At 35.5% G+C, this 25783-nt stretch overlaps 1 protein-coding gene across 3 annotated transcripts in view; it reads right to left on the reverse strand.

The window, feature by feature from the left end:
* CPNE8 (copine 8) overlaps positions 1-25783 on the reverse strand; it is a 91339-nt gene that overhangs the window by 22625 nt on the left and 42931 nt on the right. For all 3 annotated transcript variants that reach the window (XR_008206288.1, XM_052681144.1, XM_052681145.1), the window contains 7 exons: positions 25635-25698; positions 21069-21172; positions 19836-19940; positions 16761-16802; positions 10981-11056; positions 5741-5794; positions 3584-3645 (listed from right to left, as the gene is read on the reverse strand). Coding sequence is in view for 2 of the 3 variants with exons in the window: in XM_052681144.1 (XP_052537104.1) it covers positions 3584-3645; positions 5741-5794; positions 10981-11056; positions 16761-16802; positions 19836-19940; positions 21069-21172; positions 25635-25698 (507 nt within the window). In the remaining variant the exon portion in view is untranslated. The remainder of the gene's footprint in view (positions 1-3583; positions 3646-5740; positions 5795-10980; positions 11057-16760; positions 16803-19835; positions 19941-21068; positions 21173-25634; positions 25699-25783) is intronic.

The raw sequence follows: 25783 nt of genomic DNA on the forward strand, positions 1-25783 counted from the left end.
CCAGGTAAGACAGAGCCAACTACTCTACATTAAAATTTGATAGTGTTAGGACAAGGGGAATGTTTTAAAACTAGAAGAGGGGAGACTCAGGATAGGCATTAAGGGGTCACTCAGGGTGTGGTGAGGACTGGTGCAGCTGCACAGAGAAACTGTGGATGCTCCAGCCCTGGAGGTGTTCAGGTCTCGGTTGGACGGGGCCTTGCACAGCCTGAGCTGGTGGGAGATAATCCTGTCTAAGGCACAGGCAATCTAACAAGATGATCTTTAAGGTCCCATCCAACTCATGCCATTTTGTGACTCTTTGATTCTATATGCACAAAATAAAATAAAATACTCTGTTAAGTGTTCCACAGTCATTCCTACAAAGCACGATTATTCCAAATGAATTCCTCTTCAAGGCAATAACCCACACATTCCTGGCTTATTCATATACTGAGAGGTGATTTTTATAGGAAAACATGCTAGCAAGTGGAAGGAGAAAACCACTTTTGAAATATACACTAATTTTTAGCATAAACTACCCTACCTTAAACATAGGAGTGTCGTAAACAGTGTCGTAACAGGTGATTAAGCATCAAGATACAAGGAAAAGCTAGCAACTAAGATGATGCTACTTGATGCACAACAGATACAAAGAGACATCCATCTCTTTCCTACCATACTACTATAAAATTCACTGTTATTAAATAAAAATAAATTAGAATGTATGAACAAATTTCTATGTCATTTTTTATGGCTTTTTGAAAAAGTCACCAATTATATTTATAATGAAAAATTCTAATTAAAAATGTGCAGATTCAAAATACAAATCAAATCAATACAGCAATCCGAATTAATTACAATTAACACTGTCAAGCTTTCCCTTAAATCAGTATTCATTCTAGACACTTCAAATCAATTACAATAAAGTTCTGAACATGAAATATTTCATAAGCATCCATTCATAGAAGAGCCAATATTGTGCCTTCTGCGGAATCACTGTTTGCTTCCCCTTATCTAACTAAAAGGAAGGAAAACAAAAATATTATGGAGGACATACTTTCCCATACTTGTTGGGAAAACAGACTGATAAATGAGGACAACTTCACGTCACTCTTCCTCCAAAATTTGTTAACTGGACTGAAACTGATGTGCAGTAGAATTAAATGAGATGAAGTAAGAGAAAGACAGGATCAAAGAAAATGGTTGTGAAACTCAGTCTCCTGGTTATGTTTTCAAAGAAGAAAATTATAGGTGTTAGAAGAAAAGGTAACATTTTATTAAAAAAAGCCTTCAGATTTTTCACTGGCATGTGCTTAGAAACATATGCATGAATCACTAAACAAGATTTAGATAAAATAATTAAATGATTATGATTAATGCTCAGACTTTTAAGCAGAGTAGTCTACTGAATTATATTCTATTCTTTTATGAAAAAAGAGGGATAATCTTCAAAACTAGTAATTATTAATATTGCAAGACTTCTTTGCTTTGCACTTAGGGAGAAAACACAAAATATCAATATGAATTACAGTAGTATTATTTGTATTCAGAAATCATCTACGGAATACAGATATGTAACTAGTATTGTAAACAACTCCGTGGGAAATATGATAACTTAATTTGAAAAGATTACACATGTATGCACTCTTTTCTTGTCTTTCCAAATTTAGATATAAAACTGAACAGATTCTAACAACAAATGAATTGAACCCATTTTGAGGAGAAACAGGAGGATCTGAAGAGTGGAAACAAAGAGATTATAAGTTTTCCATCGTGTTTCCACATAACTGAACCGATGGCAATGACTGCAACTCTAGAAGACCTAGATCATTTCTTTGTCAAAAAGCATCCAGGAACAAACTGCAGGCACTCTGAGGATAGTAAAAAGCCTCAGTGACCCTAACCAGCCTCATCTCAGCCCTCTGACCACACCCTCATGGGCACAGGAGCCCCATTTAAGTCTGAAGTCTGAGTTGATGTCAGAGGAACACAGAACTCCAGCTCAGCTATGCCCACAGACTGACTTCATAGCTTCACCTTGAATTCTCAGCATAGGCCCACCTGACAATCACTGGAACTGATCCTGACCCTTATCTATGGTTTGACTTTCTATCCAGATCTTGATTTTCCTCATCACCACAGATTTCTCTGAAGTTTTGGATTCTTAGCTGAACCTGTTCATCATCTCTGGGCCTGCCATGCTTGCCTTGTTCATGGAATCATAAAGTGGTTTGGATTGGAAGGGACCAGTAGAAAGAAAAGAAAAAGAAGAAAAAATTCTCCAAAGATATGAGTAACAATTTTAAAGAGAACACATCTACATCCATGCTTAAAATCTTAAGCACTCACATTTGCAAGAACTATCCATGAAAATGCTCTCATTGCATTTAAACTTAATGAGCCAAAAGACACTGTGTTTTGACATACATAAGAGACTATGACCCTTAGTAAAAATACTCAATTTTATTCACTGGAGAACAAACAGCAATAAATTTGGATATCCCGACTTTGAAATTTAACTTTATGGGAGAATTTAAACATCAAAGAATTTGTTACTCCTTGAGAGAGAAAAAAAATATTACTCTCTGCTGCAGCACATGACTTAGGTCAACAATATTGACCATTTCTTAGCAGTGATCCATTCCCTCTACCAGTTATGAGTTTGATATAGTGTATAATTTCCAGCTGTATTTCTAAAAACCTTAAAAATAATGGACTGACAGTTCCTCTGTAACTAGAATATAACTGGTGGCATCATCTTAACAGAACAAACTTCACTGATAAATGAGTTAGGAATAAATCTTAAGCACATTATCATCTGTAGGAGTACCATGACTGGAAACAAAGATGAAGCAGTGTATTGCTAATGGCAAAACACAACACAGACATTCTTTGTATTTCAGCTGAAGCCTGGTTGAAGACTGCCAGAAAAAAAAAGCTGGTAATTTGTTCCTCGAAAGATAAATAGTAATCTAAAATAGCTATAGAAAAATAGGCAGTATGCCTCAGAAAGTGTCTAAAAATGTGTAGTAAATTATTTCTGTTTTTTTCTAGAGAATATCACTTTCTGGTACAGAGGTTAAGAATCGAGAATTGCTGAAATTTGATCCCATTTCCAGGTATATTCTAGGGTAAGCCATTTCCTTCTATCTCTTCTTCCCTTTCGGAATGACAATAAATGAGAAATTGAAAGTGTTATAAACTTCACATAATTAGTATTGAAAAAATGCCTTTGACGGGGAAAGGCTCTAAATAAATGCCAATCATAAATAAACCAAAGATCACTGTAGTCAAAAGAAATAAAACAGCATCTTACTAATTTAATAGTACATATATAATTCCCTTTCAGTTAATCCCATTTTCACTGGTTGATCAGACTCAACATCATTATTTTTGTACCATTACCTATTCCAACAGTACACATGAAGTTCCATAACTTAAATGACATGAATAACTTAAGAAAATACAGTTTCTGCATGAGGAAACGATACAGTTGTTACAGTAATAACCTGGAGTCATCATATGCAATGTACAAATACAAATTATTAGTGAATTACAATGAGATTGTGAAAAGTGGAAAACTTTGTTGACTATCACATACCCGCCTTTAATATAGTCAAGGAATGAAACTTCTGTTTCAATTAGGAAGGAAAGCAGCGTAACCTGAAAGCAAATAAAAAGAGACAGATGTGAAATGTCATTTCCCAAATAAACAAATAGAGACACATCCACAATGTTTTTGGAGGTTAAAAAAAAATGTAACCGTTTCAGAAACCAGTTTTTGAGAGGGAAGAAACAAGTTTGGAAGTCTGCTACAATTTTTTGTTGGTGGTTGTTTTGTTTTAGTCTGTTTCAGTGTGGGTGGTTTCTTTTTTTTTTTTAAAGTGAAAGATAATGGATGAAAGATCACTTTCCAGGGCAGGCAAACTACGCTTATTCTTTTTGAAGTACTTACCGAGTACTTCAGTTCTGCTTAAAGAACTCAATTACTATTATTTATGCCATTTCCCATGTTAGCAATTGTACTGGGTACTGATACACACACATACATATGAATATAGAAAAATCTTTAAAGTGGAACATATAGAAAAATGAGGAGATGAGAAATTTTTTCACTATCGGTTTTGATCATTCAGGAATTTTGGGAGTCCTAAACATAAGCAGCAGCTTAAAATGTGGCATTTTGAGTGCTCAAGTTGCAGAAATTTTAAATCAAGTGGAAAAGACCTGGCATTGAAGATTTTCATAAAGGTTCATGGCAAAGAATTCACTCCATATTATTTTTGCTTTACTTACAAATTATGCCGTCCATATTTCTGAGCTTAAAATGACCTCCTAAGTTGTAATGAATGGAAATGGCTACTCTATCAGTGTATTTCTTTAAAACAGCATGAGATAGCAATCAATGACCTACATCCACTTTGCTAATTTTTTTTTCCAGAAGGCAACTTTCCATTAATGAGAATGATGATCATAGAAGGTTTGGAAATGGAGAAATTTGTCGGGACACCAAATATCTTGGGTGGATGACAGAAAGAAGTAAAAACAAAACTATAGGTAAACATACAGGAAAGCGACTATTCACGGAAGGTTAAAGGAAGGCTGCACATAGGAGGGCAAACGGGACAAAATGGAGTCAACATAAAATTATAAATATATCAATATATCAATTATAAAAACACTAGTAAAGAAGAAAAAAGGAAAGAAAATTACTAATACCGAACCACTTGTTGTAAATTTCCTATTAATTTGAGACAAAAAATAAAAAACCCACAGTTGATTCTGCCTGCCCAACACGAGTAAAAAACGTTCTTTCAAGTACAGACAGCCTGAAAGAACTGTATTCTAAGACTTTAATTAGCAAAATAAATAAATAAATAAATTTAAGGAATTAATCAGATCTGGCAGGGTAAATTTTCACAGACAAACTACTTTTTCATTTTAAAACAGAGGTACAAAATAAGTGATAGTTTTCCTACTGATGAACAGACAAGAATGAGAGACTGACAAATCGTTTCTTCAAAGCTATATATTTCAGAGTGAAAGTAGTACTCATGGCTTCACTGGGACTTTCCATGAGCAAAGAAAAAAAACTCCATGCTGAATTTTCAAAAGAATGTATCTAAAATCTGTTTTGATTTTCCAGTATACAGTTCTTCAACATTTATCTTCATTTTCTCGTAAATGCTCTAAGTATCATGGGTGTCAGAACACAGAAGATGTGAAAATGCTGAAGGGAATTATCTGTGTTGCTAACAAATGGTTCATAACAGAATATGAATAAAAGGACATTAAATTCTCATCCCAAAATAGCCTTAACAGAATTTTCAAGATGGACTTACAAAGTGCTGTTGGCAATAAAAATTTATGACTCTTCCTGCTTTAGCATGAAGGGTGTGACTTAGTGGCATTTATTGATGCTACGTGAGCAGTTAGATTTAAACATAAAATTGACTTTCGAAAATGCAAATACGTTTCAGACAAAATCTAATAGTGTCCAATCAAATAATTTCAAGAAACTGCCTCCAGCTTTGGTGTAACTCATTTTCAAAATCATTGGCAACTTAACAGCACACTTAAAAACAACTTTAAAAAAAAAAACATAAACACATCTGAAAATAAATGCTGTAGTACAGTAAATAGTTTATTGTTGTAGCTTTCACAGATGGCTCTATTCCAACTCTGTTATATGTCAAGTCAACTACTTTGTATTTCAAGAGAAAAGTATTCAGTAATATTACAAATTATATCTACTTACTGTTCCAGAGTTAATATACTTTTTCTTTTTTCCTTTTTTCTTTGGATTTATTACCTAGAAACACAGACGTAAGTATTAAAGCACAGTCATTTTTTATTAAACACAAAGATAATTGTGAAGACATTTTCAGTGCACAAAACAGAATGTGCAGAATCTAAATTTATTCAGTGTGCTTTCTACATATGCACCTCAAGGCTGGGATATACACGGGTTTCAAAACCAGTGATTTATTTTTACAGTGCAAGTACAGGGTAAGGCAGTGTTGTTACTGATATTCAACAAATAAGGGACTGAAACAACAGAGGTGAGTGTTCATTACAACTGAGTGCACAGTGGCTTTGAATTTACACAAAATTTTGCATTTTTCTGTACTTCTGATTCTAGCGTTCCTGTGTTCTGGGTCATCACTTCTTTGTCTTACAATGCACCTCTTCCATTAATCTGCTTCCATCTTCACAGTGTTATCTGTGAAAAATGGGAGTTGTCCTACCCCTAGTTTTAATATTTGGCGCAATGGCAGGTAAAGCAATTGCAATGAAAGAAAGGCTGAGGTCATACAGTCTCAACACTAGCTTGTTATTTCATGAAATCTGGCACAGACCACCACCTGACTGGCAGATACAGTGCACTCTCAGTGCATAAGAATCTTCACAGAACTGGACTACAAAGTATTAAATCATTCTCTTAAATATCTTGAACCAACATTCATACAATCTCCCACTGCAGGCATTTTCAAAAAAGATTGTTTCCCTTCTCAATACCTGAAGGAAAGTTTCAGACAGTTTCACTAAATGCACAGAAAAATGTACTCCTGTTCATTATTGCACACAGAATTGGAAGCAAAATATTATTTTGTTAATTATGTTTATCAGCTATCTCCTATACATCCAGGAAAAATTAAATTCTTCTTACTGCCAAATTCTACTGTAAACTATGCACAGATGTTCCATGAATGACAAGGAATTAAAGCATTCCCAAATGAAATCTCAGCTACTTAATTGCTAAAAAATATTGTAACAGTAATTCCTGAAAATGGGAAAAGTAGCAAAGCCTCTTCCAAAAATTCACCCCCAACCTTACATTCCTTGCACAACATAGAACAGCTGTGAAATGCAAATCAGAAAGATATAAATATCATTGGAGAACTTCCCAAGCACACTAAATAAGAATGACTCTCTCTCTTCAGTTTGCCACACTGCTACCTGGTGAGTATTCTTCAAACCTTTTACTGTGTAACACACAGGTGCCCTCTGTCACCCTAAAAAAATCCTAAATAACCCATCCCCCTCCCTAGTAATATCCCCCATCACCATCCTAGTGGCTGGACAGGTGAACTGCAAATTAAAATCTATATGCAGATGCAATGCAATAATGCTTGTTGAACCAGAATTTTAGCTGGAAGGTGACTCTTACTGACAACTGCCCAGAGCAGGAAGATGGAAGTAGCAAACTGCCTGCCTGATCCATAGTCCTTCATTCACAACTCTCCAATGGTCTGGCCTCAGTTAACAACTATAGAAAAGAAAGATGCTGCTAAGTGCCCAAAAGAAGATTCATGAGAATCTTCTGCTTCACCTAACTTGACAATCAGCATCTTAGGAATTGCTAGGAAATGCACTAGTGCTTGGACTGAAATGCCATGGGAGACAAGGCATCTTCTCTGGATCAAAGATGAATGAAATCACAGCTTCTCTATCTCACAATTCCAGGTACTATTATAGAAACAGTGATTGTGAGGTTTTGCTCAAATTTCAGGTAACTGTATCACAGTACTTCCTAGCCTCCAAAAGCTTTGTACCCTCACAATAACCAAGGAAGCTACTTGAGCTCTTATTTGTCAAAAGAGCTTGTTATATCAATGTTTCTAATTCAAAAGCACTCAAAAATTTCTCTGCCCCAAGGCAGTCTAGCAGTAACACAATTAAACAAGAATTTGTTCAGTCTCCTTTGTTCTGATATTGCACAGACTGATCATGTTGAAGCAAAATGGGAAAGCATATAGAATTGTCATATGGGGAGGGAAACACTGGCTGTTCAGAAAATGTATGCTATTGCTGGGAGTAAGATATTGATAGTGTATTTAAGAAACTGCAAAATCACATTAAGAAGTTATGACAGAACATTCCTGGTAGGGTAGGAATCATGTCAGTGATACAACAAGAGAGGACAGTTTCACTGCACACAGCACTCTGTGACAGAGTACTGCGTGCAGTGAAACTGTAGAAAGCTCCTGCAAATTACAGTAACTCCATAGGGTTGATTCTGGATCTAAATAAGAACACTGCTTTAAGTTATCTTCGTCCTGTTTTGCACAGCAGCACCAGCTCTCTTCTTCAAAACAGAAGCACATAATTGGAGCACCCTCCTTCCCCACTCTGCATTAGTGCTTGCACGAATCAGTCAGCATTTTAAGGAATATGGTACATTACAAAATACTAAAGTGTAATGGCAGTAGACCAAGACCAAAGGATGGCTTAAAGAATAACAAAGATCTGTATACCACACAGAAAACAACAACAAAACAATAAAAAAGACAGCCTATAGTTGCAAAGGTTTGCCTTCTCATTATTAGTAAAGCTATCATTCCATGAAGAAGAAATAACACATTTTAATTTTGAGACAAACTAAGGATGCAAACTGCATGATGCTGGAAATCATCCTGCAAATGGAGAAGCTAACCTATATCTTTCAAAAAGAGTACATACAACCCGGAAAGTCTCAAGCATTTATGCTGAGGGACAGAAGAGGTCTTGAAATTAAAAAGTCTATCAGCATGACCATGATTAAACTAGGTTTGTTTTACTTCTAAAGCACTCTTGTGGGAAATAGAAATGAGAAAGTTCTCATCATGGGATTAAGTCAGCATTCAAGAAAATCAGACAGGCTGCTCATGAGTTTCACCTGCCTGGACACAAGGGAGCCTAAATGCGGGAAAAACCTCTGCTGTCAGAATGGACAAAGAGGGAACAAGAGAACAGTCTGTGAGACAGCCAGTCATGGAACCATCCTAAAAGCAACAACAGCCCGTTTGACCCCACAAGTCATCATGTGGCATCACACAGAAGTGTCTGCATTAGCAGTATTTTAATTTGAAGGCAAAGTAGCTGCTAAATTGAAAGAGGAGATGCTCAATACTAGCAAGACTACACTAAAGGAGACTTGGTTGAAAAATGTATTCCTGTTTTCTGAATGGCACCAATGACCCCTGATACTGATATTGGGTTTTGGTAACATATGGAGGCCAAGGATAAAGCCACAGAAGAAATATAAAAAAAAAAAAAAAATCATAGACAAAGTCAATGTCTGAGTCAGGAAAGAGCTCCAAAAACAAGAAGACAGATATTTTCCAAAACAACAGAAATGTAAGTGGAAAAAAAATGTTAACTGCCCTTTTTTTTTTTCTTCAATTCCTATTCTTCATCTCTGTGGACTAGGATTTGCTGACTCATTTCATGCTACCACAGCTCTTGTAGAAAACGGGAATGCTCACCAACATTTCCCATGAGAGGACTGTTTTTAACAAGAATAATCATGCTGGCAACCAGACCCAGGAATGGGATGCGTTACTGTGGTGCGATGATAGCAACGTATTGTATGAGGATGAATTAATGTTTAATCAAATGATCAAGGCTCCACAAATTGAGACAAAATAAAGGCAATTTCCAGAAGGATGCATGGTTGCCTTTCCTATATTTCCCTCAGGAATTCTGGCAGATGGGGCATCTTCCTGAGTTACGTTCATTACTCAGCTGATATAAACATCTTCTAAGTTCGTGAGTAGAGACTGCAGACTCTCCAGTATGAAAGAAAGGAAAACAACTAAACTAAAAACTCATAAAGAGAATGGTCCATTTTTGTGCTTAGCAGTATTTATAAGCTATGACAGAAATAAAACATCTCATATTTAATAATTAGTTAATCTTCATAAAAAATATGCTACAAAATTATCAGAAAGATGCACCTTGTAACTGCAAAAAATGCACATTAAAAAGTCAACCTTTAACACTGTTCTTTGGGTCCTTCATGACTCCATGTCATGCAAGCACACTCAGCATTTTCTGATGTTTCTCTGTCCCCAGTATATACCCACCATGGAGCAATAAACACAGCACAGACTGTGCCCTTCCTAAAGAGTTTTCTTGTGTAGTACAAATGTTTATATTCATAAATGAAAGACAGTAAAAATGTGAATAAAACTGACCAAAGAAGGCAACAAAACAGTAAACATAAAATTAAAAAGAATGTTCATTACAAATGTCTGAAAGTCAATCTACAATAGGCCTACAGAGGAAGTCCTTCAGATTCAGCACTTCAGCTTACAGCAAGCACTGGGCACAGTCCATCCACTTTGCCTATGAGCATATGTGAAATGAAGGATGCTGAAAAGCTTTCACAGAAATGGCAAGACAGAAATGGTAAGGAGAATAAAACTATTCTGTTTTCCAAGTCTTAGTTATCTCAGACATCTCAGAAAGAAGTTTTACTTCAGAGATTTACTAGCTTTGAAATACACAAACCTGTACAATTTTGGCAATGGGGCCTTGAGAGGACAGTGACTGTAGATGTGGTCTGCATTTATCTACAATATAAGGGAAAGTCATACAGCAGTTAGAAGTACTTGAATTAACAACTGCTTGACAACCCCAACAGCTGGCAGATAAATGAATCCCAAACTGCAAATTTAAAGTATATTTTTAAGCAAAGATGGTAACTGACCATAGCAAACAAACAAACAAAGAAGGTAAATTCACTGTCATTTGTAATCCTAGCATAAAGGCTCTAAAAATTCTCGAGTATGCACTGGAGGCCCAACATGTGTCTCTGCATCTAAAGTAGGCATTGCTGTTTATTTAGATGAGAGAAACTAGCATCCAACTTACAAGATATGTTACAGTTGATAAAAGAAGAAATAAATGAAATTTATTTAAAATAAATGACAAACTGCACACACAGAAATGGTTTATAACTCAGTAGTTGCTCCAAACTATGTCTAACAACCCAGCCATCTGAGCCTGAAGTTCTCTTGTTGCCCAGTGCATATGCACATGCATACATACCTACTAACTCTTAAATCCACTTATGGAGCAACACTTTAAGATTTTCTGCTCTTCTTCAAAAAAAGAGAAATGTGAAGTAATCCCAAAGCTTTAAATTTGACAAGCACTGTGCAGATTTAACCAGTTTACCATGAACACTCAAAGTTTTCTCACTTATTTTCTAAAGGTGAACAGAACACCTACCTCATACACGTTGAACTGAGACTGCCCTCTCGACAACTCTCTGTAACTTGTTGTGAATTCTCCAATGAAGTCATGACTACAACAAAAAAAAAACAAAGAGAATATTTACTACTTTAAGCATATAGCCACACATTTATAAAGAAGAGAAGCATAACCAGTCTGAACAAACACCCAAGAAAGCCGCGATGCCAAAACATAAAATTTGCTTCAAAAACTGTATTTTCACTTTGATGTGTCTTTAGTGATAAAAATGAAGACTTGATTTATGAGGTTAAATCCTTCTGATAGCTTCTACCTGGCTACACAGTGAAGGTTAAGTTGTAAATTAAGCTTACGTGTGAGGCAGATCACTGGAGAATCTAAGAAAACCGAAAGAGCTATAAAATAATATCACCACTTTCTCACTCAATCACCATTGGCATCTTGCTCTAACACTAAAACAGTGGTTACAAGCTTTTCTTTTCTGAATACTATTTCTGTTCTAAGAATAAATTCCACATTTCCATGCTCTGTCACTCACATTTTTAAAGCTACTTTGTCAGCTCGTAGCCAGGAGAGATCACACTGCAAAGTAACCACCGTGGGCAGGGTGGCCAGAGGGAAAGCGCTGGATGATGCTCCACTGTGAATGGCTTCTGGGGTCAGGGAGCAGAACCACAGAAACCACATGGCTGCCAGACTGGAGTGAATGGAATATCTGGAATGGGCAGCAAGCACACAGCTGACTGCCTAACAGCCTGCTACACGACTTCCAGCTGTCATGAGACCTTTTGTGCCCAGCTCTGCCCCTCCTGCCTGAACTTTTCTCACTGCTGATCCAACTCCCATTCCCTCCTGATCCTCTCTCTCTGTTTTCACAGCTGTTGCCAAGAAAAGCACCGTACCTCCTCTACACTCTGCTTTCACAACCAGTGAGCTATGATAATGACAATAATGATTTTTTTAATCTTTCCTTCAGTGGTTAATGAGAATAGAATGTCAAAGCTGTATGATTTTGTTGCTTGTAAAACTTGTTTTTAAGACATACAGTGCATTTCTAATTAAGCTATAAATATTAAAAGCAAATTTAAATATTCCTCTGTAGCGCAAGAAATGAAAAAATAGAAACAATCCATAGCAACATGAAATTTCTTACTTTATTAATAACAGAACGACAAAACAAACACAAAATTAAAATCTCTCCATCTGAAACCAGTGGGAATTCAAAAATATCTGTTAACCATGCAATTAAAAGGTTCAGTCATCATGGCAATGCCAATGAAACGACTAAAGCATCCCGCAGAAGGCTTGAGAAATATATATATATGAAGCTATTACTGACTACCCTGATTCAGAGTCATGAAACAATCCCCTTCCACTCTGGAGACTGGAAAATTGCATCTGAGACAGACAAAGACTTTTCTTAAGAAACACATTTTAAAGATATTGTCTCCTTTTTCTAAACACTCCCTGGATTGCGACAACTATTGTACCAGGGGAATAGAAGAAGGCAGCATAGAAGCAATAGAACTTGAGAGCTATAGAGACTGTAGCATATAAAATATATTTAATTTTGAGTCACCACAGCTCTGGAAAAAATGCACCTCACTAAAAGATGAACCTTTCCCTTTTATAGCAATTTTTAATAACAATCTTTAAATTTCAAGTCATCTGGTATTTTTTTAAAAGCAGAAAATCAAGCAGCTGCTCAATGATTACATATGAATATGCTGTAGCAGAGGATAAGCAATTTCAGATAGGGTTTTTCTCTGGGAAAAATACTTTGAAATCTGTACTGCTTATGAGTTACTATTTCCTTAATTCTCTGAGACACCGGAAGGCTTCCTTTTCCTTGTGTCAGTATACAAAAACCAGTAAGAACTGAGCTTGAAAGATTTAATTCTTCTAACAAATCTTATTGAAAATGTGTGGTCCCTGAGCTCTCTGCTCTTAAAAGACCATCAGCTTAGACATGAGCAATCCCTACTGAGATGGATGCACTCCCTCCAATAGACTGGCTCTGAAAGATGAGTTCCTGCTGGACATTTGCCTTTGCTGGAAGTACAACTCATTTAGAAAAATATAACATTGATCCCTCCCAACATTCATGATTGCACATCACCTGACAGATTTCCTTATTAGTGTCTGAATTGAGAACCAGAAGGAGTTGTCTTTGGTAGACCTTTGGCTTCCTAACACCAAACATTCCTTGACTCAGACACTTTTGTCCATGAACTGCATGTCAGAACTCTGAATCTGAGACTCTCAGTACGTCAAACAATCACTTGAATCCCAACTCACTAAAACTGCTACTTCTGATACGGTGCTTTGAAGTGCTGAAAATCACATTCAGAATTGTCATTAGCTTTGGGTTGTTGTTTTTTTTTTTTTAATAATCTAAAAGGAAAAAACAATGGAGAAAATGTCATTCATCCCTGGAAATATGTCAGTGAGAAGTCTAACAATTTAAAAATCAACTAAGCAGCTGGAGAAAGAGTTCAGAGATGGAAGACAAGAAGTAAGAGGAAAGCAGCTGGGATCTGAGATTTACAGTGTTCAGGTTCTCAGAGAAATTTTTGCCTCTTGCAGTGGTTAGATTTTTCAGGGATTGTGTTGGAGCCCCTAGGTTAGCATGGTATAACTTATTGTTTTAAATTTCAAGAAAAAAGAACAGCATTTTATTCTGTATAACAGACTGTAAAAGCCAAGGTTGTGGAATGGCTTTTGCACCACATCTGCAAGACAACAATTTCTTTGAAGTTACTGGAAAAGCCTTCAGAAAGAACTAAAAACACCTGAGTATTGCTGATGTCCTTCATTTGTGGTCACACAGTATACTCAAGATTTTATGCCATGGATATGTATCAGTGCCGCGTATCCTGATACAGAATCTTCCAAATGTTTTCAGAAATAAACAACATCAGAACTCAGCACTGCAAATATTTCTGTTGGGGGTGTATAAAATACAAAAAAAGAATCCAGTGCACTTAATTGTCCATATAAAACTTTTTTGCATTGCTTGATTAAAACCATGGAAAAACAAATTATTTAAGCTAGAAACGCTAGGTCATCTAAAATACACAAAAAGAAGCAAATCTTTTAAACAATAGGTTAAAGTTAAGATGATAAAGTCAAGAAACTCTAGTCAAGAAATACTAAGTCAAGAATAGTCAAGAATTGAACAGTCAAGAAACGTAAGTGATGTTGGAAAATAAATGAGAGCTAAGAACATACAATTACTTCTAACGTAATTCATGAACTTTGCAGCAACAAGCTCAACTCCGGAGTCATTTCCCAAAGCATGGATGATACAGGATGTGGGGAAAAAAAATGGAAAAAAATCCTCTAACTCAAGGCTGCTGAACAAAAGAACACTAAATCACAAATCAAGCATATGCCCGGCACTGTTGTTTTATCGACTGCAGAACAACCTGCAACATTCAATGTTGCTCGCTCTGCTATCTAGCAGGCTCCCTGATGATCTTCCAAAGGTTGTTCTTCCTAGGACTTCACATCTCTGGAGCACAAACAGGCAGTCTGGTGAGGTAATCAGCTACTGTATCAACTGATAATTAACAAAGAGTCCACGAGAAATGAAAATTAATGTAATCTGTTTAACAGTGGCATTATACAAAACCTTGACAGACTAATTAAGCATCCTGAATAGGATTCACTTCAGATCCATTTGGCTAACTCGAAGTTAAATTAATAATGAATGTTCTTGCTATGATCACTAGTAAGTCATAAGCATCACCAAATGACAATTTCTTCCTATTGAGACAGATTCAATCAGAATGCAGAATACCATTTTGCTTGGTTTGGTACTGAAATAGCTTAAATGATTAGCTCAATCTAGCAGCTTGATTTTTAAATTGTCTGAAGTTACATGAGATGAGTGCTGTCTCATCTTTAAGGAATTTAACGTGTAAAAAGTCATTGCTTTGTATGCTTCTAAATTCAAAAAAGGTGGAAAGCAAGAGGCAAAAAATCATACGGTTGGAGTAAGAAGGAATACATGGAAATAATATTCTTCACTTTTTTGTTTTTTTAAGATACTCATTTAACAGGTATTCAGAATGAGATGTAAGCAAAAGCAGACAATCTGTCACAGTGGCTGGGACAGAAGAGATTAATGATTGCCTGAATTCCACAGCGTGTTGATGTTTTCACTCAAAATTGTGCCCATAAAATTAGTATTTGTCAGATTTCTTCTTTTAATCACATCTCAAATTCAGATTTTAAAGGAAACAAGTCAGCACATTGGGTTTAATGAAGATTAATAAAATAGGATCTTTCTTTTTTATTAACTTGGAAATATTGTCTCATTTTTTGTTTTCAGATTATTTTCACAAAATATTGCATCTTGCCTACAAATTGTAAGTATGTCACATTTTTGAAGATTTGGCAGATTTAAAGTAGAGGATGTTAATATAATATTAAATCTTTATAGTGATGTAGCAACTTTTTTTTTCTAATAATTTTAATCCTCATATTTTTAATTGCTTATCTGAGTAAGTTATCCCTGAGTAAGTTTGCAGATGACACCAAATTGGGAGGTGGTGTCAATCTTCCTGAGGGCAGGAAGGCCCTGAAGGATCTGATGAAACGGCCAGAAGTTATACCAGAGAAGGTTTAGGTTGAACATGAGGAGAAACTTTTTCTCTCAAAGAGTGGTCAGGCACTGGAATGGCTGCCCAGGGAGGAGGTGGAGTCACTGTCCCTGGCAGTGTTCAAAAGGCGCCTGGATGAGGAGCTGCAAGATGTGGCTTAGTGCTTGTGGTACTGGGAATGGGAGGGTGGTTGGACTGGATGATCTTGCAGGTAGTTTCCAACCTTGCGATTCTATGATCTATAAGCAATTAATATGTTTTTTTTTTTTACCTCCTTCCAGGAAGTATCTAATGAAGAAGGATGAATTTGTTCTACAGGGTGATAATTGCAGAGCACAAATATGTGGTAAAAATGCTTATAAATCAACAGATTTCATGATGGAATCAAAAAGACAAAGTTATAAGTTGAGAAACTGGTTTTGGCTCTTATCAGCAGAGAAATGAATGACAGCACAGGGTAAATTGCCCTATTACTAACAGAAGATCTATTTGGCCACAGAAGAACTATAAACAAACTGCTTTAGCAATATTAGAGGCATTATTATATAATAAACAATATACTCCTAAGTATCCAAATTAACTGCATATTCATATATTTAAAAATATAAATTAACAAGAAATAATTAAGACAGGTTAACAGATAGAGAAATAGAAAACAACATATTTTTGTATTACATGCAAGTGCTAGTATCGTGACTCACAAATATACTTTCTCTCCACAGTATGAAGACACAAGCTCAAGCATATTTTAAAGCAATTGAGTCTGACCAAAAAGAGGATACACTAAGTACAGTCAATAAGGTTGAACAATTACATATTGCCCATTTTGAAATTAGCTACAAAAAATCCACATACATTTATTCCACCATCCTCCTTTTGATGATGGAGTTATTTAAAACCCTTTCGCCTTAAGCAAAAAAAAAAGAGGTTACCAAATGGATTACCCCTCCTTTCATATGTATACAGTAACTATTAGCACTAATAAGATTCACAAAACATTCCATCTTGTTCCAGGTATGAATCTCATGTTTGAAATATGTGGATGCATCAGCACTTATCTCAATTGCAAAACACAACAGAACTGTAAGACAGCAACTTTTTTTTTTTTTCTACTACCTATAGTCCAGTTCTGGCTACTGTATATTTACATATTCTTAAAATAAATAGAAAGCAATAGAAATTATGCCTTACCTTCCATCTCTATCCCAGTCATACACCTCTACTTTAATTGTCCTAAAAAATTTGAGAAAAACACAATTAAAATTCATATTCTAATGTATAAAATTGAATTATATATTTAAGTGCATTTGGATACCTCAACTGCGCCAAAGCTAGAAGACCAGATTTTCCAGTTGTTTCTTATTGTGAAGAAAAAAGTCACTCAGGTTACTCAATATAAATTAATAAATGAATAGTAAAATATAGTAAAAGCTAAGGGAACAAATACTTCAGGGGGGGTTGTTGTTGTTGTTGTTTGTTTGTTTGTTTTTCTAATTGATTCTTTAAACATTAAAGTACTACCAGCCTTTTTAAGAAGGTTAACAAAATGAGACTCATTGTGAGTTATTGGTATTGGTATTATATGGGAAAGGAATATCTACTGTGAAGTAGTAACACCTTACAGAAAAAAAAAAATAATGTACCCATATTTGAGAAGAGAAACGTCTTCCTTTGAGAAGAAGAGAACTTGAGCATGTCATTATGTAGCACAAATTCTTTGATAGCGTTGAGCAGATTAAAAATAGTACAAAACCAAGCAAATCAAACTTTTAAAATTCTACGTCATACATTTTGGTTGTTAAACGAAAGTAACAACACCAGAATAAAAGAAAACTTCAATCTGGTAGATGGCATGAACCTCTGCCTAACAGTCTGCAATAGTGAAAAATGAAAAGTGTGTGATTCACCCAAGATTTGGGGAAGGCCCTCTATGTGGCTACCAACAAAAGAAATCTGTTGCGCTTTTAACCCATAAGCTGCCTCTTACTCCACAACAGAGGAAGATGCTGCTTGGATATCTGACCGAAAAGGAAAGTGCAGCATCATTTCTTTGAGTTCCCATAAAGAAAACAGACTAGATTTTTAGTTCTTTCATCAACTCATGTTAGATAACCACCATATTATGCAACCTAACCATGAATCTGGCTTCCTAGAATTAAATGGGATAATTAGATTAAATGGGATATCCCATTAGGGTATGGGTGGATATGCAGACAGAGTTCACTCAGAAGCATTAACTGTAGAGAAATTACTCTACCTAAAACTAGAATTAATGTTTACTGTGGCATATATTCTTACCAATTACATTACTCTCACCTTTCAACACCTTTCACAGAACCACGGGTACCATAATCTGATCTGTAAAACTATCATTGTCTGAAAGAAACCAAGCTGATCACAGGAAACTAATCCGCACCTTTGGAAAGAAAACTTTTCATGCTTAAAAAAGCAAACAGTAACAAACTTTGGATGCTTATTCTGGATCATCAGCCAATACTAATTTGAATTTGACAGCTAAAGTATTTTTCCTGATGTCAAATATGATTATTATAGGTAGGACTGTTAAGCTCCATTGTGTCTTTTATTTGTAAGGCATTCACATTATGTAGAAAGAATCAAAAACATGATCAAAATGGGAAAGTAGTTACAGAACAATCTGAGGCATATCATTATATTTTTAAATTCTCTTTCAGAGTTGTTACAATATTGCATTTGATACATCTCTATAACATTATTATCAAAGAGTTTTATTTAATATGATAAACAGTGCAGTGTACAGAGCATCACCATGAGCATTATTTTGCTTTTCATTATGCATATAATCCATATACAAGTTAAAAATTACACCTGATTAGAACACACTTATTATGAAATCAATGCAATTTTTTCTATCTAATTGAAACAGAAACATGAATGATAATAACTGTAGCAAATATTCCACTAGGAGAGTGGAGGAAGAAGTGCAGGAGAACCCTTTTTTCTTAAATTTCAAGCAAGATGATACCAAGTACTGGAAATGGATGACAGACAGAATAAAGTAGCTATGATCCAGTAGGAAATGTGAAGAATGGACGTTCCCTAAAAGAATGATTAAGAAAAATACCCACTTCCCTGGCAAAAGATCTGAATTAGCTTTTGACCCGTCAGTTTCTAAGCGGCTTATAACAACAGAACCTTATTTCTGTGAAAGCATTCTATTCAGCTTAGTGAATATATGCACTTCTTACTGTCCTACTCTTCAATATACACTACTTGAATTAAGTCAAGTGAAGCACAGACCAGTACAAGCATTGGTTTCTGTTTATATCCTGGTATTAGCCAGTAAATCTTGACTTGATTTGCTTCCCAAAAGGCCAGCCTTCATGGTAGCCTTACAACAGATTACAGTAACTTTACTCCATACATTTCATTGAATAATTACTGTTGCAGTTTCCATGGAAATAAATAAGAGGCATTACATTCAGAGCAACCTACATACAATGTGCAGGTTATATATTACTCTTACTGTTCTTCTAATCCTCATATTTCGTATTTCCTTCATTATTTTAATCTCAATATTACACTACACACTTCTAAAAAAGTACAACTAACGCTAACCCTGCATTTCCTTTGAGTCTTACTGAAGTAATTTAAATACTATAGATTTCATGTAGTAAGGATAGATAGATAACCAGACATTTATCTGGCTACATAATTATAACAGCATTATCTTGATTCATATCCAAAATACAAATAGTGATGACGGAATAACAAGTCATCATCAGCAACTTAAACACCTCACTGATACTGTTAGAAGTTAACAATTCAATTTTTAAGGACTCTACAAAAATCCACAATTCCTCAACTTAACTACCTAGCTTGTTAGTAAAACATTGGTAAAAACATGGTTTATGACCATGTTTTTCAGATATACACCCTTTTGTATGGGATCACTGAAAATTTCAAATCTGAACAACGTTAGGATTAAACTCTGGGTATCTCATGTACTAGTAACAGTGTACATTCAAGTTGTTTGGTTTTTCTTTTTTCTTTCTAATTATTTCTTAACCACCACAGAGAATGAAATCACTGCTAACATTTCCTACAGATTTATCATATTGGCTTTATTTCTGTAAATTTATTGTGGTGTTTTGAATATATATCCTTTCAAAATGTTGACAAAATAACACAAGTAACAGAATTGTTATGAAAAACTATTTTTATTAGGAACAATCTATATCAGGAGAAAAATCTGTGTATGCCAGGAAAGCTTAACATGCAGCTTACCGGTCATAGTCTCCGTTACACAGTGCTCTGACAGAAATCTTGAATGCCTGCCATACTGGATTTAATGTATTTTTTATGACTTCTGTTTTGTGGCAGATTGTAAAACTGCAATAAAAAAAAAAGATATAATTTGTATTTATTTACTTTTTATTTTGAGTCACCAAACACGCAATACAAAGATATATAATCTGTACGCACTGGTACAATGCCCATAGAAAGCTTAAGCTAAGAAAACAAGTCCAGGAGAAGAGAGGCAAGGAGAACTAATGAGAACAGATCTATGGATGAAGGCATTATATAATTCTACACCTAAATTTTTTTTTACCTCACAAGAATTACAATCATTCAGTGAGCTAGTTCAGAGAAGTGCAGGATATGATTCCTGTTTAACAGGTAAGAGACACAGTCAAAGGAGTCTTGACTTTCTCATGCTTGTTCACCACTTTAGGTTTGTTTTTTTTGTTTTGTTTTGTTATTTTTTAAACCAGGGTAGTCTCAAACAAAACATATAAGCCTTCATGAGATTCCATGATCCCCTTCTCTCAAATGAAATATATATGAAATTTATTCGAAATATAATATGCTTTACTCTTTATGCTTTCTCTAAATGATGCAAAATGAAAATACTTTTTTTGAATCCTCATGTTGGTTAGTGAACTGTGCAAAAGAAAATAGGAGACAAGGTCTCTATTGAAATCAATACTGAAATCCCACATACACATAGATGCAACTAAAGTTGTCCTTTGAAAGAATGTTTCTGAAGTTCCAAAGGTGTATGTTCTTATCTGAGAAATTAAAGACATATAAAAAAATGTTTTTTATCTGAGCAATTTTTTTAATTATCTTTTCTAGATCGCTGTTAAAAAAAATAGATCTGACTTTGCAACATAAAGAATTTTCATCTAAAACAATATATAAGCATTAGCGTAATTTTGAGTTGTGATTTTCTTCAAGTTTTCTATTTAAAAGCATGTCTGCTGTTTAACAGTTTTTACTATGACTAATTTTTATTGTGATCTGCATTTACCATATGTTCAACTCCTAAAAACTCTCGGTTGACGTATTTAATGTTTGTTACAATAGTTTTATTTCTGTGTTGCCGAAATTAAAATTCAATAAATTTAAAAGAAATGCAGCTTAATCTGACAAATATTCAGAAAGGAAAACTATTTCACTATCTGCAAATAAATAAAATGCTACGTTTAGGAGCAGAAATGTTTAGCAGGTATCTACCTGCCATCTTCATTGCTTCGATGAAATACCAGGAAAGGATCAGATTTCCCAAAGAAGTCCTTCTTGTCTAGTTTGTTCGCACAAAATTGCATTAAAACTGAATCCTGAAATTGATAATACAGAAAAATTAAAAAGAGCACGCAGTTTGTTTAAGGAAGATTCAGAATATATTTGACTACTAACCATACAAACAGAAAACAAAATGAATGTGAGGTGTCTCACTTCTAGATGCTTTCTACTTATTCATATTCTTGCAAACATCCTTATAGTGCAGCGTGAACTGCTAAAGCAAAGAATTCATCCATAGAAGTGTGCAAATGAAGTTCTTCGCTAAATACCTCACAATGTTTCAAGTACTTTCTGACATCTAATGCTGCATTTTCTGGGAAGTAGATGCAAAGCTAAAGAACGCATTAGAATTAATTTTAAAAGCTGCAGTGGGACACAACTAAATCTCATTCCTTCAGCGACTTAAACCTGCAACTTCCTGCTCTTGCTGCCCATAAAGCAAATAGCTTGGCAACTTGCTATTGAGATGCCAGAAGTTTCCAGAAAACGAGACTGGAAGGTACCAAATGAAACCATTCTCACGCTGTTTTGTCCAGGCAAATGGACAGATTGCACACTACCATATCTTCAGGTAGAGTCAAGTGCCAGAAGGATTATATGCAAAAATAAACCTGCAGACTCATTAGCTGACTGAGGCAGGGCCCTACTGGATGACTTTATTCCATTATTATGTCTATATGTGTAACAAAAGCGAGAAGACTAGAGAAAACATGGTCCACCACTGACTGGGGTAGGGGAGCAGCTGACAGAGGAAATGGAAAATTTGTTTCCTCATACTCTTCTGCCTTCGCTTTTACTGCTGAGATTTGACTTTGAGAATCCTGGGCACCTGAGACCAGTGGAAAAGTCTAGAACAAGGATGACTCTCCTGGGGAGAAGAGGACCAAGTGAGGGAACATTTAAATAGATCAGACACACACAAGTCCTGACAGGATGCATTTGTAAGTGCGGATGGAGTTGGCAGTGTCACTGTGAGGCTATTTTCAATTATCTTTATTAAGTTCCAAACTGCTGAGCTTCAAGGAATTGGGATTAACATACAAAGTCCAGCTGGCAATGAGTATGTAGCTAAGCAGTCAATAATGGAGCCAGTAACAATTAACATCTTCATTAATGAAACAGAGCAGACCCTCAGGAAGTTTGCAAACATTGCAAAGCTAGATGTAGTGGCTTCTCCATCAGCTGCTTGAGCCACTACTCAGAGGGACCTGTGTGAGCTGGAAAAACAGAACAATGTGAACACCATGAAGTTCAACTATGGGAAATGAACTTCGAGGGCAATAAGCTCCTGCACAAATACAAGCTGCAGGAAAAACAGCTTGAAAATAGTTTTGCAGAAAAGAACCAGGAGGGCTTGATGGACATGGATCATGGACTGTGAGCCACCAATGCATACACTGCAACTAAAAAGGCCAACAGCCTCTTGTGCTGCACTGAGTAGAGCGCTGAAAGGAAGCTGAGAGAAATGACTCAATACCAGTGATGGCATACCTGGAGTACTGTATTCAGTTCTGAGCTTCCCAGTACAGGAATGTAAAGGACAAATAGCATTAATTGCAGAAAAAGGGACGCTAAGATGACTGACTGAGTGACTGAGCTGCCGCTCATATTAGGAGTAGCTAAAAGATGAATTTCTCTTAGTCTGGAGAGAAGGCTCAGGAGAATCTTATTAATTTGTACAAATACCTAAGGAGGAAGTAAACAGACTTCTCCTCACTGGTATTCAGGGGACAGAAAAGCAGCAATAGGTACAAAATGAAATACAGGAAGCTTCATTTAAATACAAGTGAAAAAAAAAAAAAGACTTTACCCCGAGGGTGGTGAAACATTGGAAGAGACTGCAGAGTCTCTGAATACACTCAAAACCCAACTTCACAGAGCCCTGAGCAACCTGCTCTAAGAAAGACAGGAGGGCTGGACTAGACAGTCTCCCAAGGTTCCTTTCAACCTTAGCAATTCAATGATTCAAAAATCTTTGCCATTTTAAAAATAAACTATCCAAAAAAAATCTCAGATCAGTTAAGAATTAATCTAAATAATGAAGAACCTTAGATATGAAAATATCCGAAAGAAACGATGTGACAATTCACGAGGAGAGCAAGAGACTGTGTCTGAGAAAATGATAGAGAATGAAGAGACTACAAGAGAAAGAGAAACTGATTTCCAAACTCACTGTAAGGTCCTTTCAGTGACTTCACACAAAAGTCATAATATATGCAAGTTCTAAGTGAGGTGAACATGAAGGCCTTCAAATACACCTGCTGTTTATGTTCATTAAAAGGGAAAGAAAATAATCCTATATCAATTATGATGATGTATCTGTGACTTTTGAATGGTATAACTGAGATGCCAGTGCCAGTACTGAAGGATAAACCAGAATATCAGGAAAAAATACTCTGCAGCCTCCTTAAAGGTTGCTTACAAATGCTCAGTGATGGCAAACTAGTCTTAAGAATTGTGAAGCAGAAAAGTAATTTCAGTACGAAATCAATTAAATGATTCATCCATTTTGTCATCTGATAAGGTGTTAAGGTTTTGATCAGGTACTACCAAAATTTTGAGCAAAAGTAAACAAAAGACAGGCATTTTCCATGACTGTACATCACTTGTGCTAGTAACACAAGAATGTCCTATTAGTATACAAAGACAGCTACCACTTCCTAGCAGCTTTCATATCATCAGGTTTGACAACACTTAGTGTTTACTAATGCCATAAACGTTCTACAGCAATGGAAGGAGAGGTGTGAACACAGGCTGAAAGACAATGTCATTGTGTAGCGCAATGTCAAAGTTAGTACCCACTCCCAAGTAGGTCAAACATTTCTACACAGAAAAAAAATGCCACAGCAAGAAGCCAATTTCTTGAATTGTAGTTAGATTTTTTTTCCATTTAAATCTGACAGATAAGAAAGGAAAACTAGGATACTCCTTAGCAAAGGACAATAAACAAAGCCTAATTAAAAGTGGCAGGATTAGGAATAATTTAGCCTAACAAATTCCATCTCAAGGACAAATTTTTCTGTTCTACTTGCTATCAAATCCAAAAGAAAATTAGGTGTCCACTGCTTCTTTCAAAATCTCGGCCAAAAAATGACATACTTTTTATAAATCCATTATTCCAATACTCATTATTAGCAGAGAAAACGTAGTTTGTACAAGAGCACTCCCACAGATGCTGTTAATGGCAGTTAAACGTAATTGAGCTGGAACACCCTATTAGCATAACTGTGCAGGACTGGTAGTTTGTCTGGCAAGAAAGATTTTAGCCTTTGTGCTGTTCACATATACCAAATCTGCAGAGAAATAATACAAACTTAACTAAGCTAGAAATAAGGCAGAAAATTAAGGACTGTTTTCTTATAGAAGGTATTTCTTCTAATGAACTTCAGAAAATAAGACCTAAACAGACTAGCTACTGAATATATTAGTAATAAGAGCGACATTATGACTGCAGAAATAGAACAATAATTAACAGCTTATGGCCCAGTATGAAAGTTGTATCTAATATAATACAGCCCAGCTCCCCTGGATCTCACCAAATACCTGACATTATTTCTTTCCTCATTTAAGATTTGGTACCTTGTCAATGTAAGCTCTTCTAAGATATATACTACAGCCTCATTTAATATACACTATGCTTGGACTAACTCCCTCACCTTCAGATTCCAACCCTTGTTATCATACAATCCTTCCTTATTCTTCCTTCCAGTCTCTGTTTCTGTACGATTTATGGCTTGTTGCTAGCTCATTCAGTGCTGGAAAGCAAAATAGCCTGGCTCCAAGTACTTCCTGATCAGTATGACTTCTCCTCTGTCCAATCTACTCCATGATCCCACAAGAGGAGGAAAAGTGGTGATATATTTGGGAAGGTTAGGATCACACCAGGTCTCTCCCCTTAACCAGCCAAATTCCCCACTGTCTGCTACACACCGAGAAATTTTTTTGCTTTCTACTAAAAATGTAGGCATTTGCCATTAGTATTTGTATTTCCCCAGGCAGCCTTCACTTTAAATGAAACTGCCTGAACTCTTCTTTTATGGAAATTCTTTTAGTATCTATGTAGCATTTTTCAATAAACATTAACTTCACATTTCTTTAAATAATAGGACTCACTATTAGTATGTTGGCTTTTTTTTAATTCTAAGTTCAGTTTTAGTGTGATGATCATGCAATACTGATATTCCATGGCAATGGCAATGTAATTCCATAGCTAAAACAAATGGATTTTTGTTAAAAACGGGACACTAAGAGATTAAAATATGATTACTTAAAGAATTAAAGACTAGATTAAGACTCACAAATAAAAAACTTTACATTTCAAGTTGTTTTTTGCTTCCTTTTTTACTACATAAAGCTAAGTGTAACTGATAGGGAAAAAATAACCTAACTTCTTATTGATGTCATAAAATGGAAATTAATACATTTTACTTACAACAATCTGGTGCAATCACAACCATTTTCACTTAATTGTTCAGAAAGCAATGAACACACACTTACTCGACAACAGCCCAGTTCCTCTGCTGTTACGATGACAGTTCCACATTTTTTCCCAGGAATGCCTCTACAAGAAAATGAAACCACATCACCTCAGTAGTGTGAATGGTACATTTAAGAAACTTAAACTGACAAAGATAAACACAAGTTTT

The sequence above is a fragment of the Tympanuchus pallidicinctus genome, unplaced genomic scaffold, assembly GCF_026119805.1.
Source record: "Tympanuchus pallidicinctus isolate F22 unplaced genomic scaffold, pur_lepc_1.0 scaffold19, whole genome shotgun sequence".
NCBI lineage: Eukaryota > Metazoa > Chordata > Aves > Galliformes > Phasianidae > Tympanuchus > Tympanuchus pallidicinctus.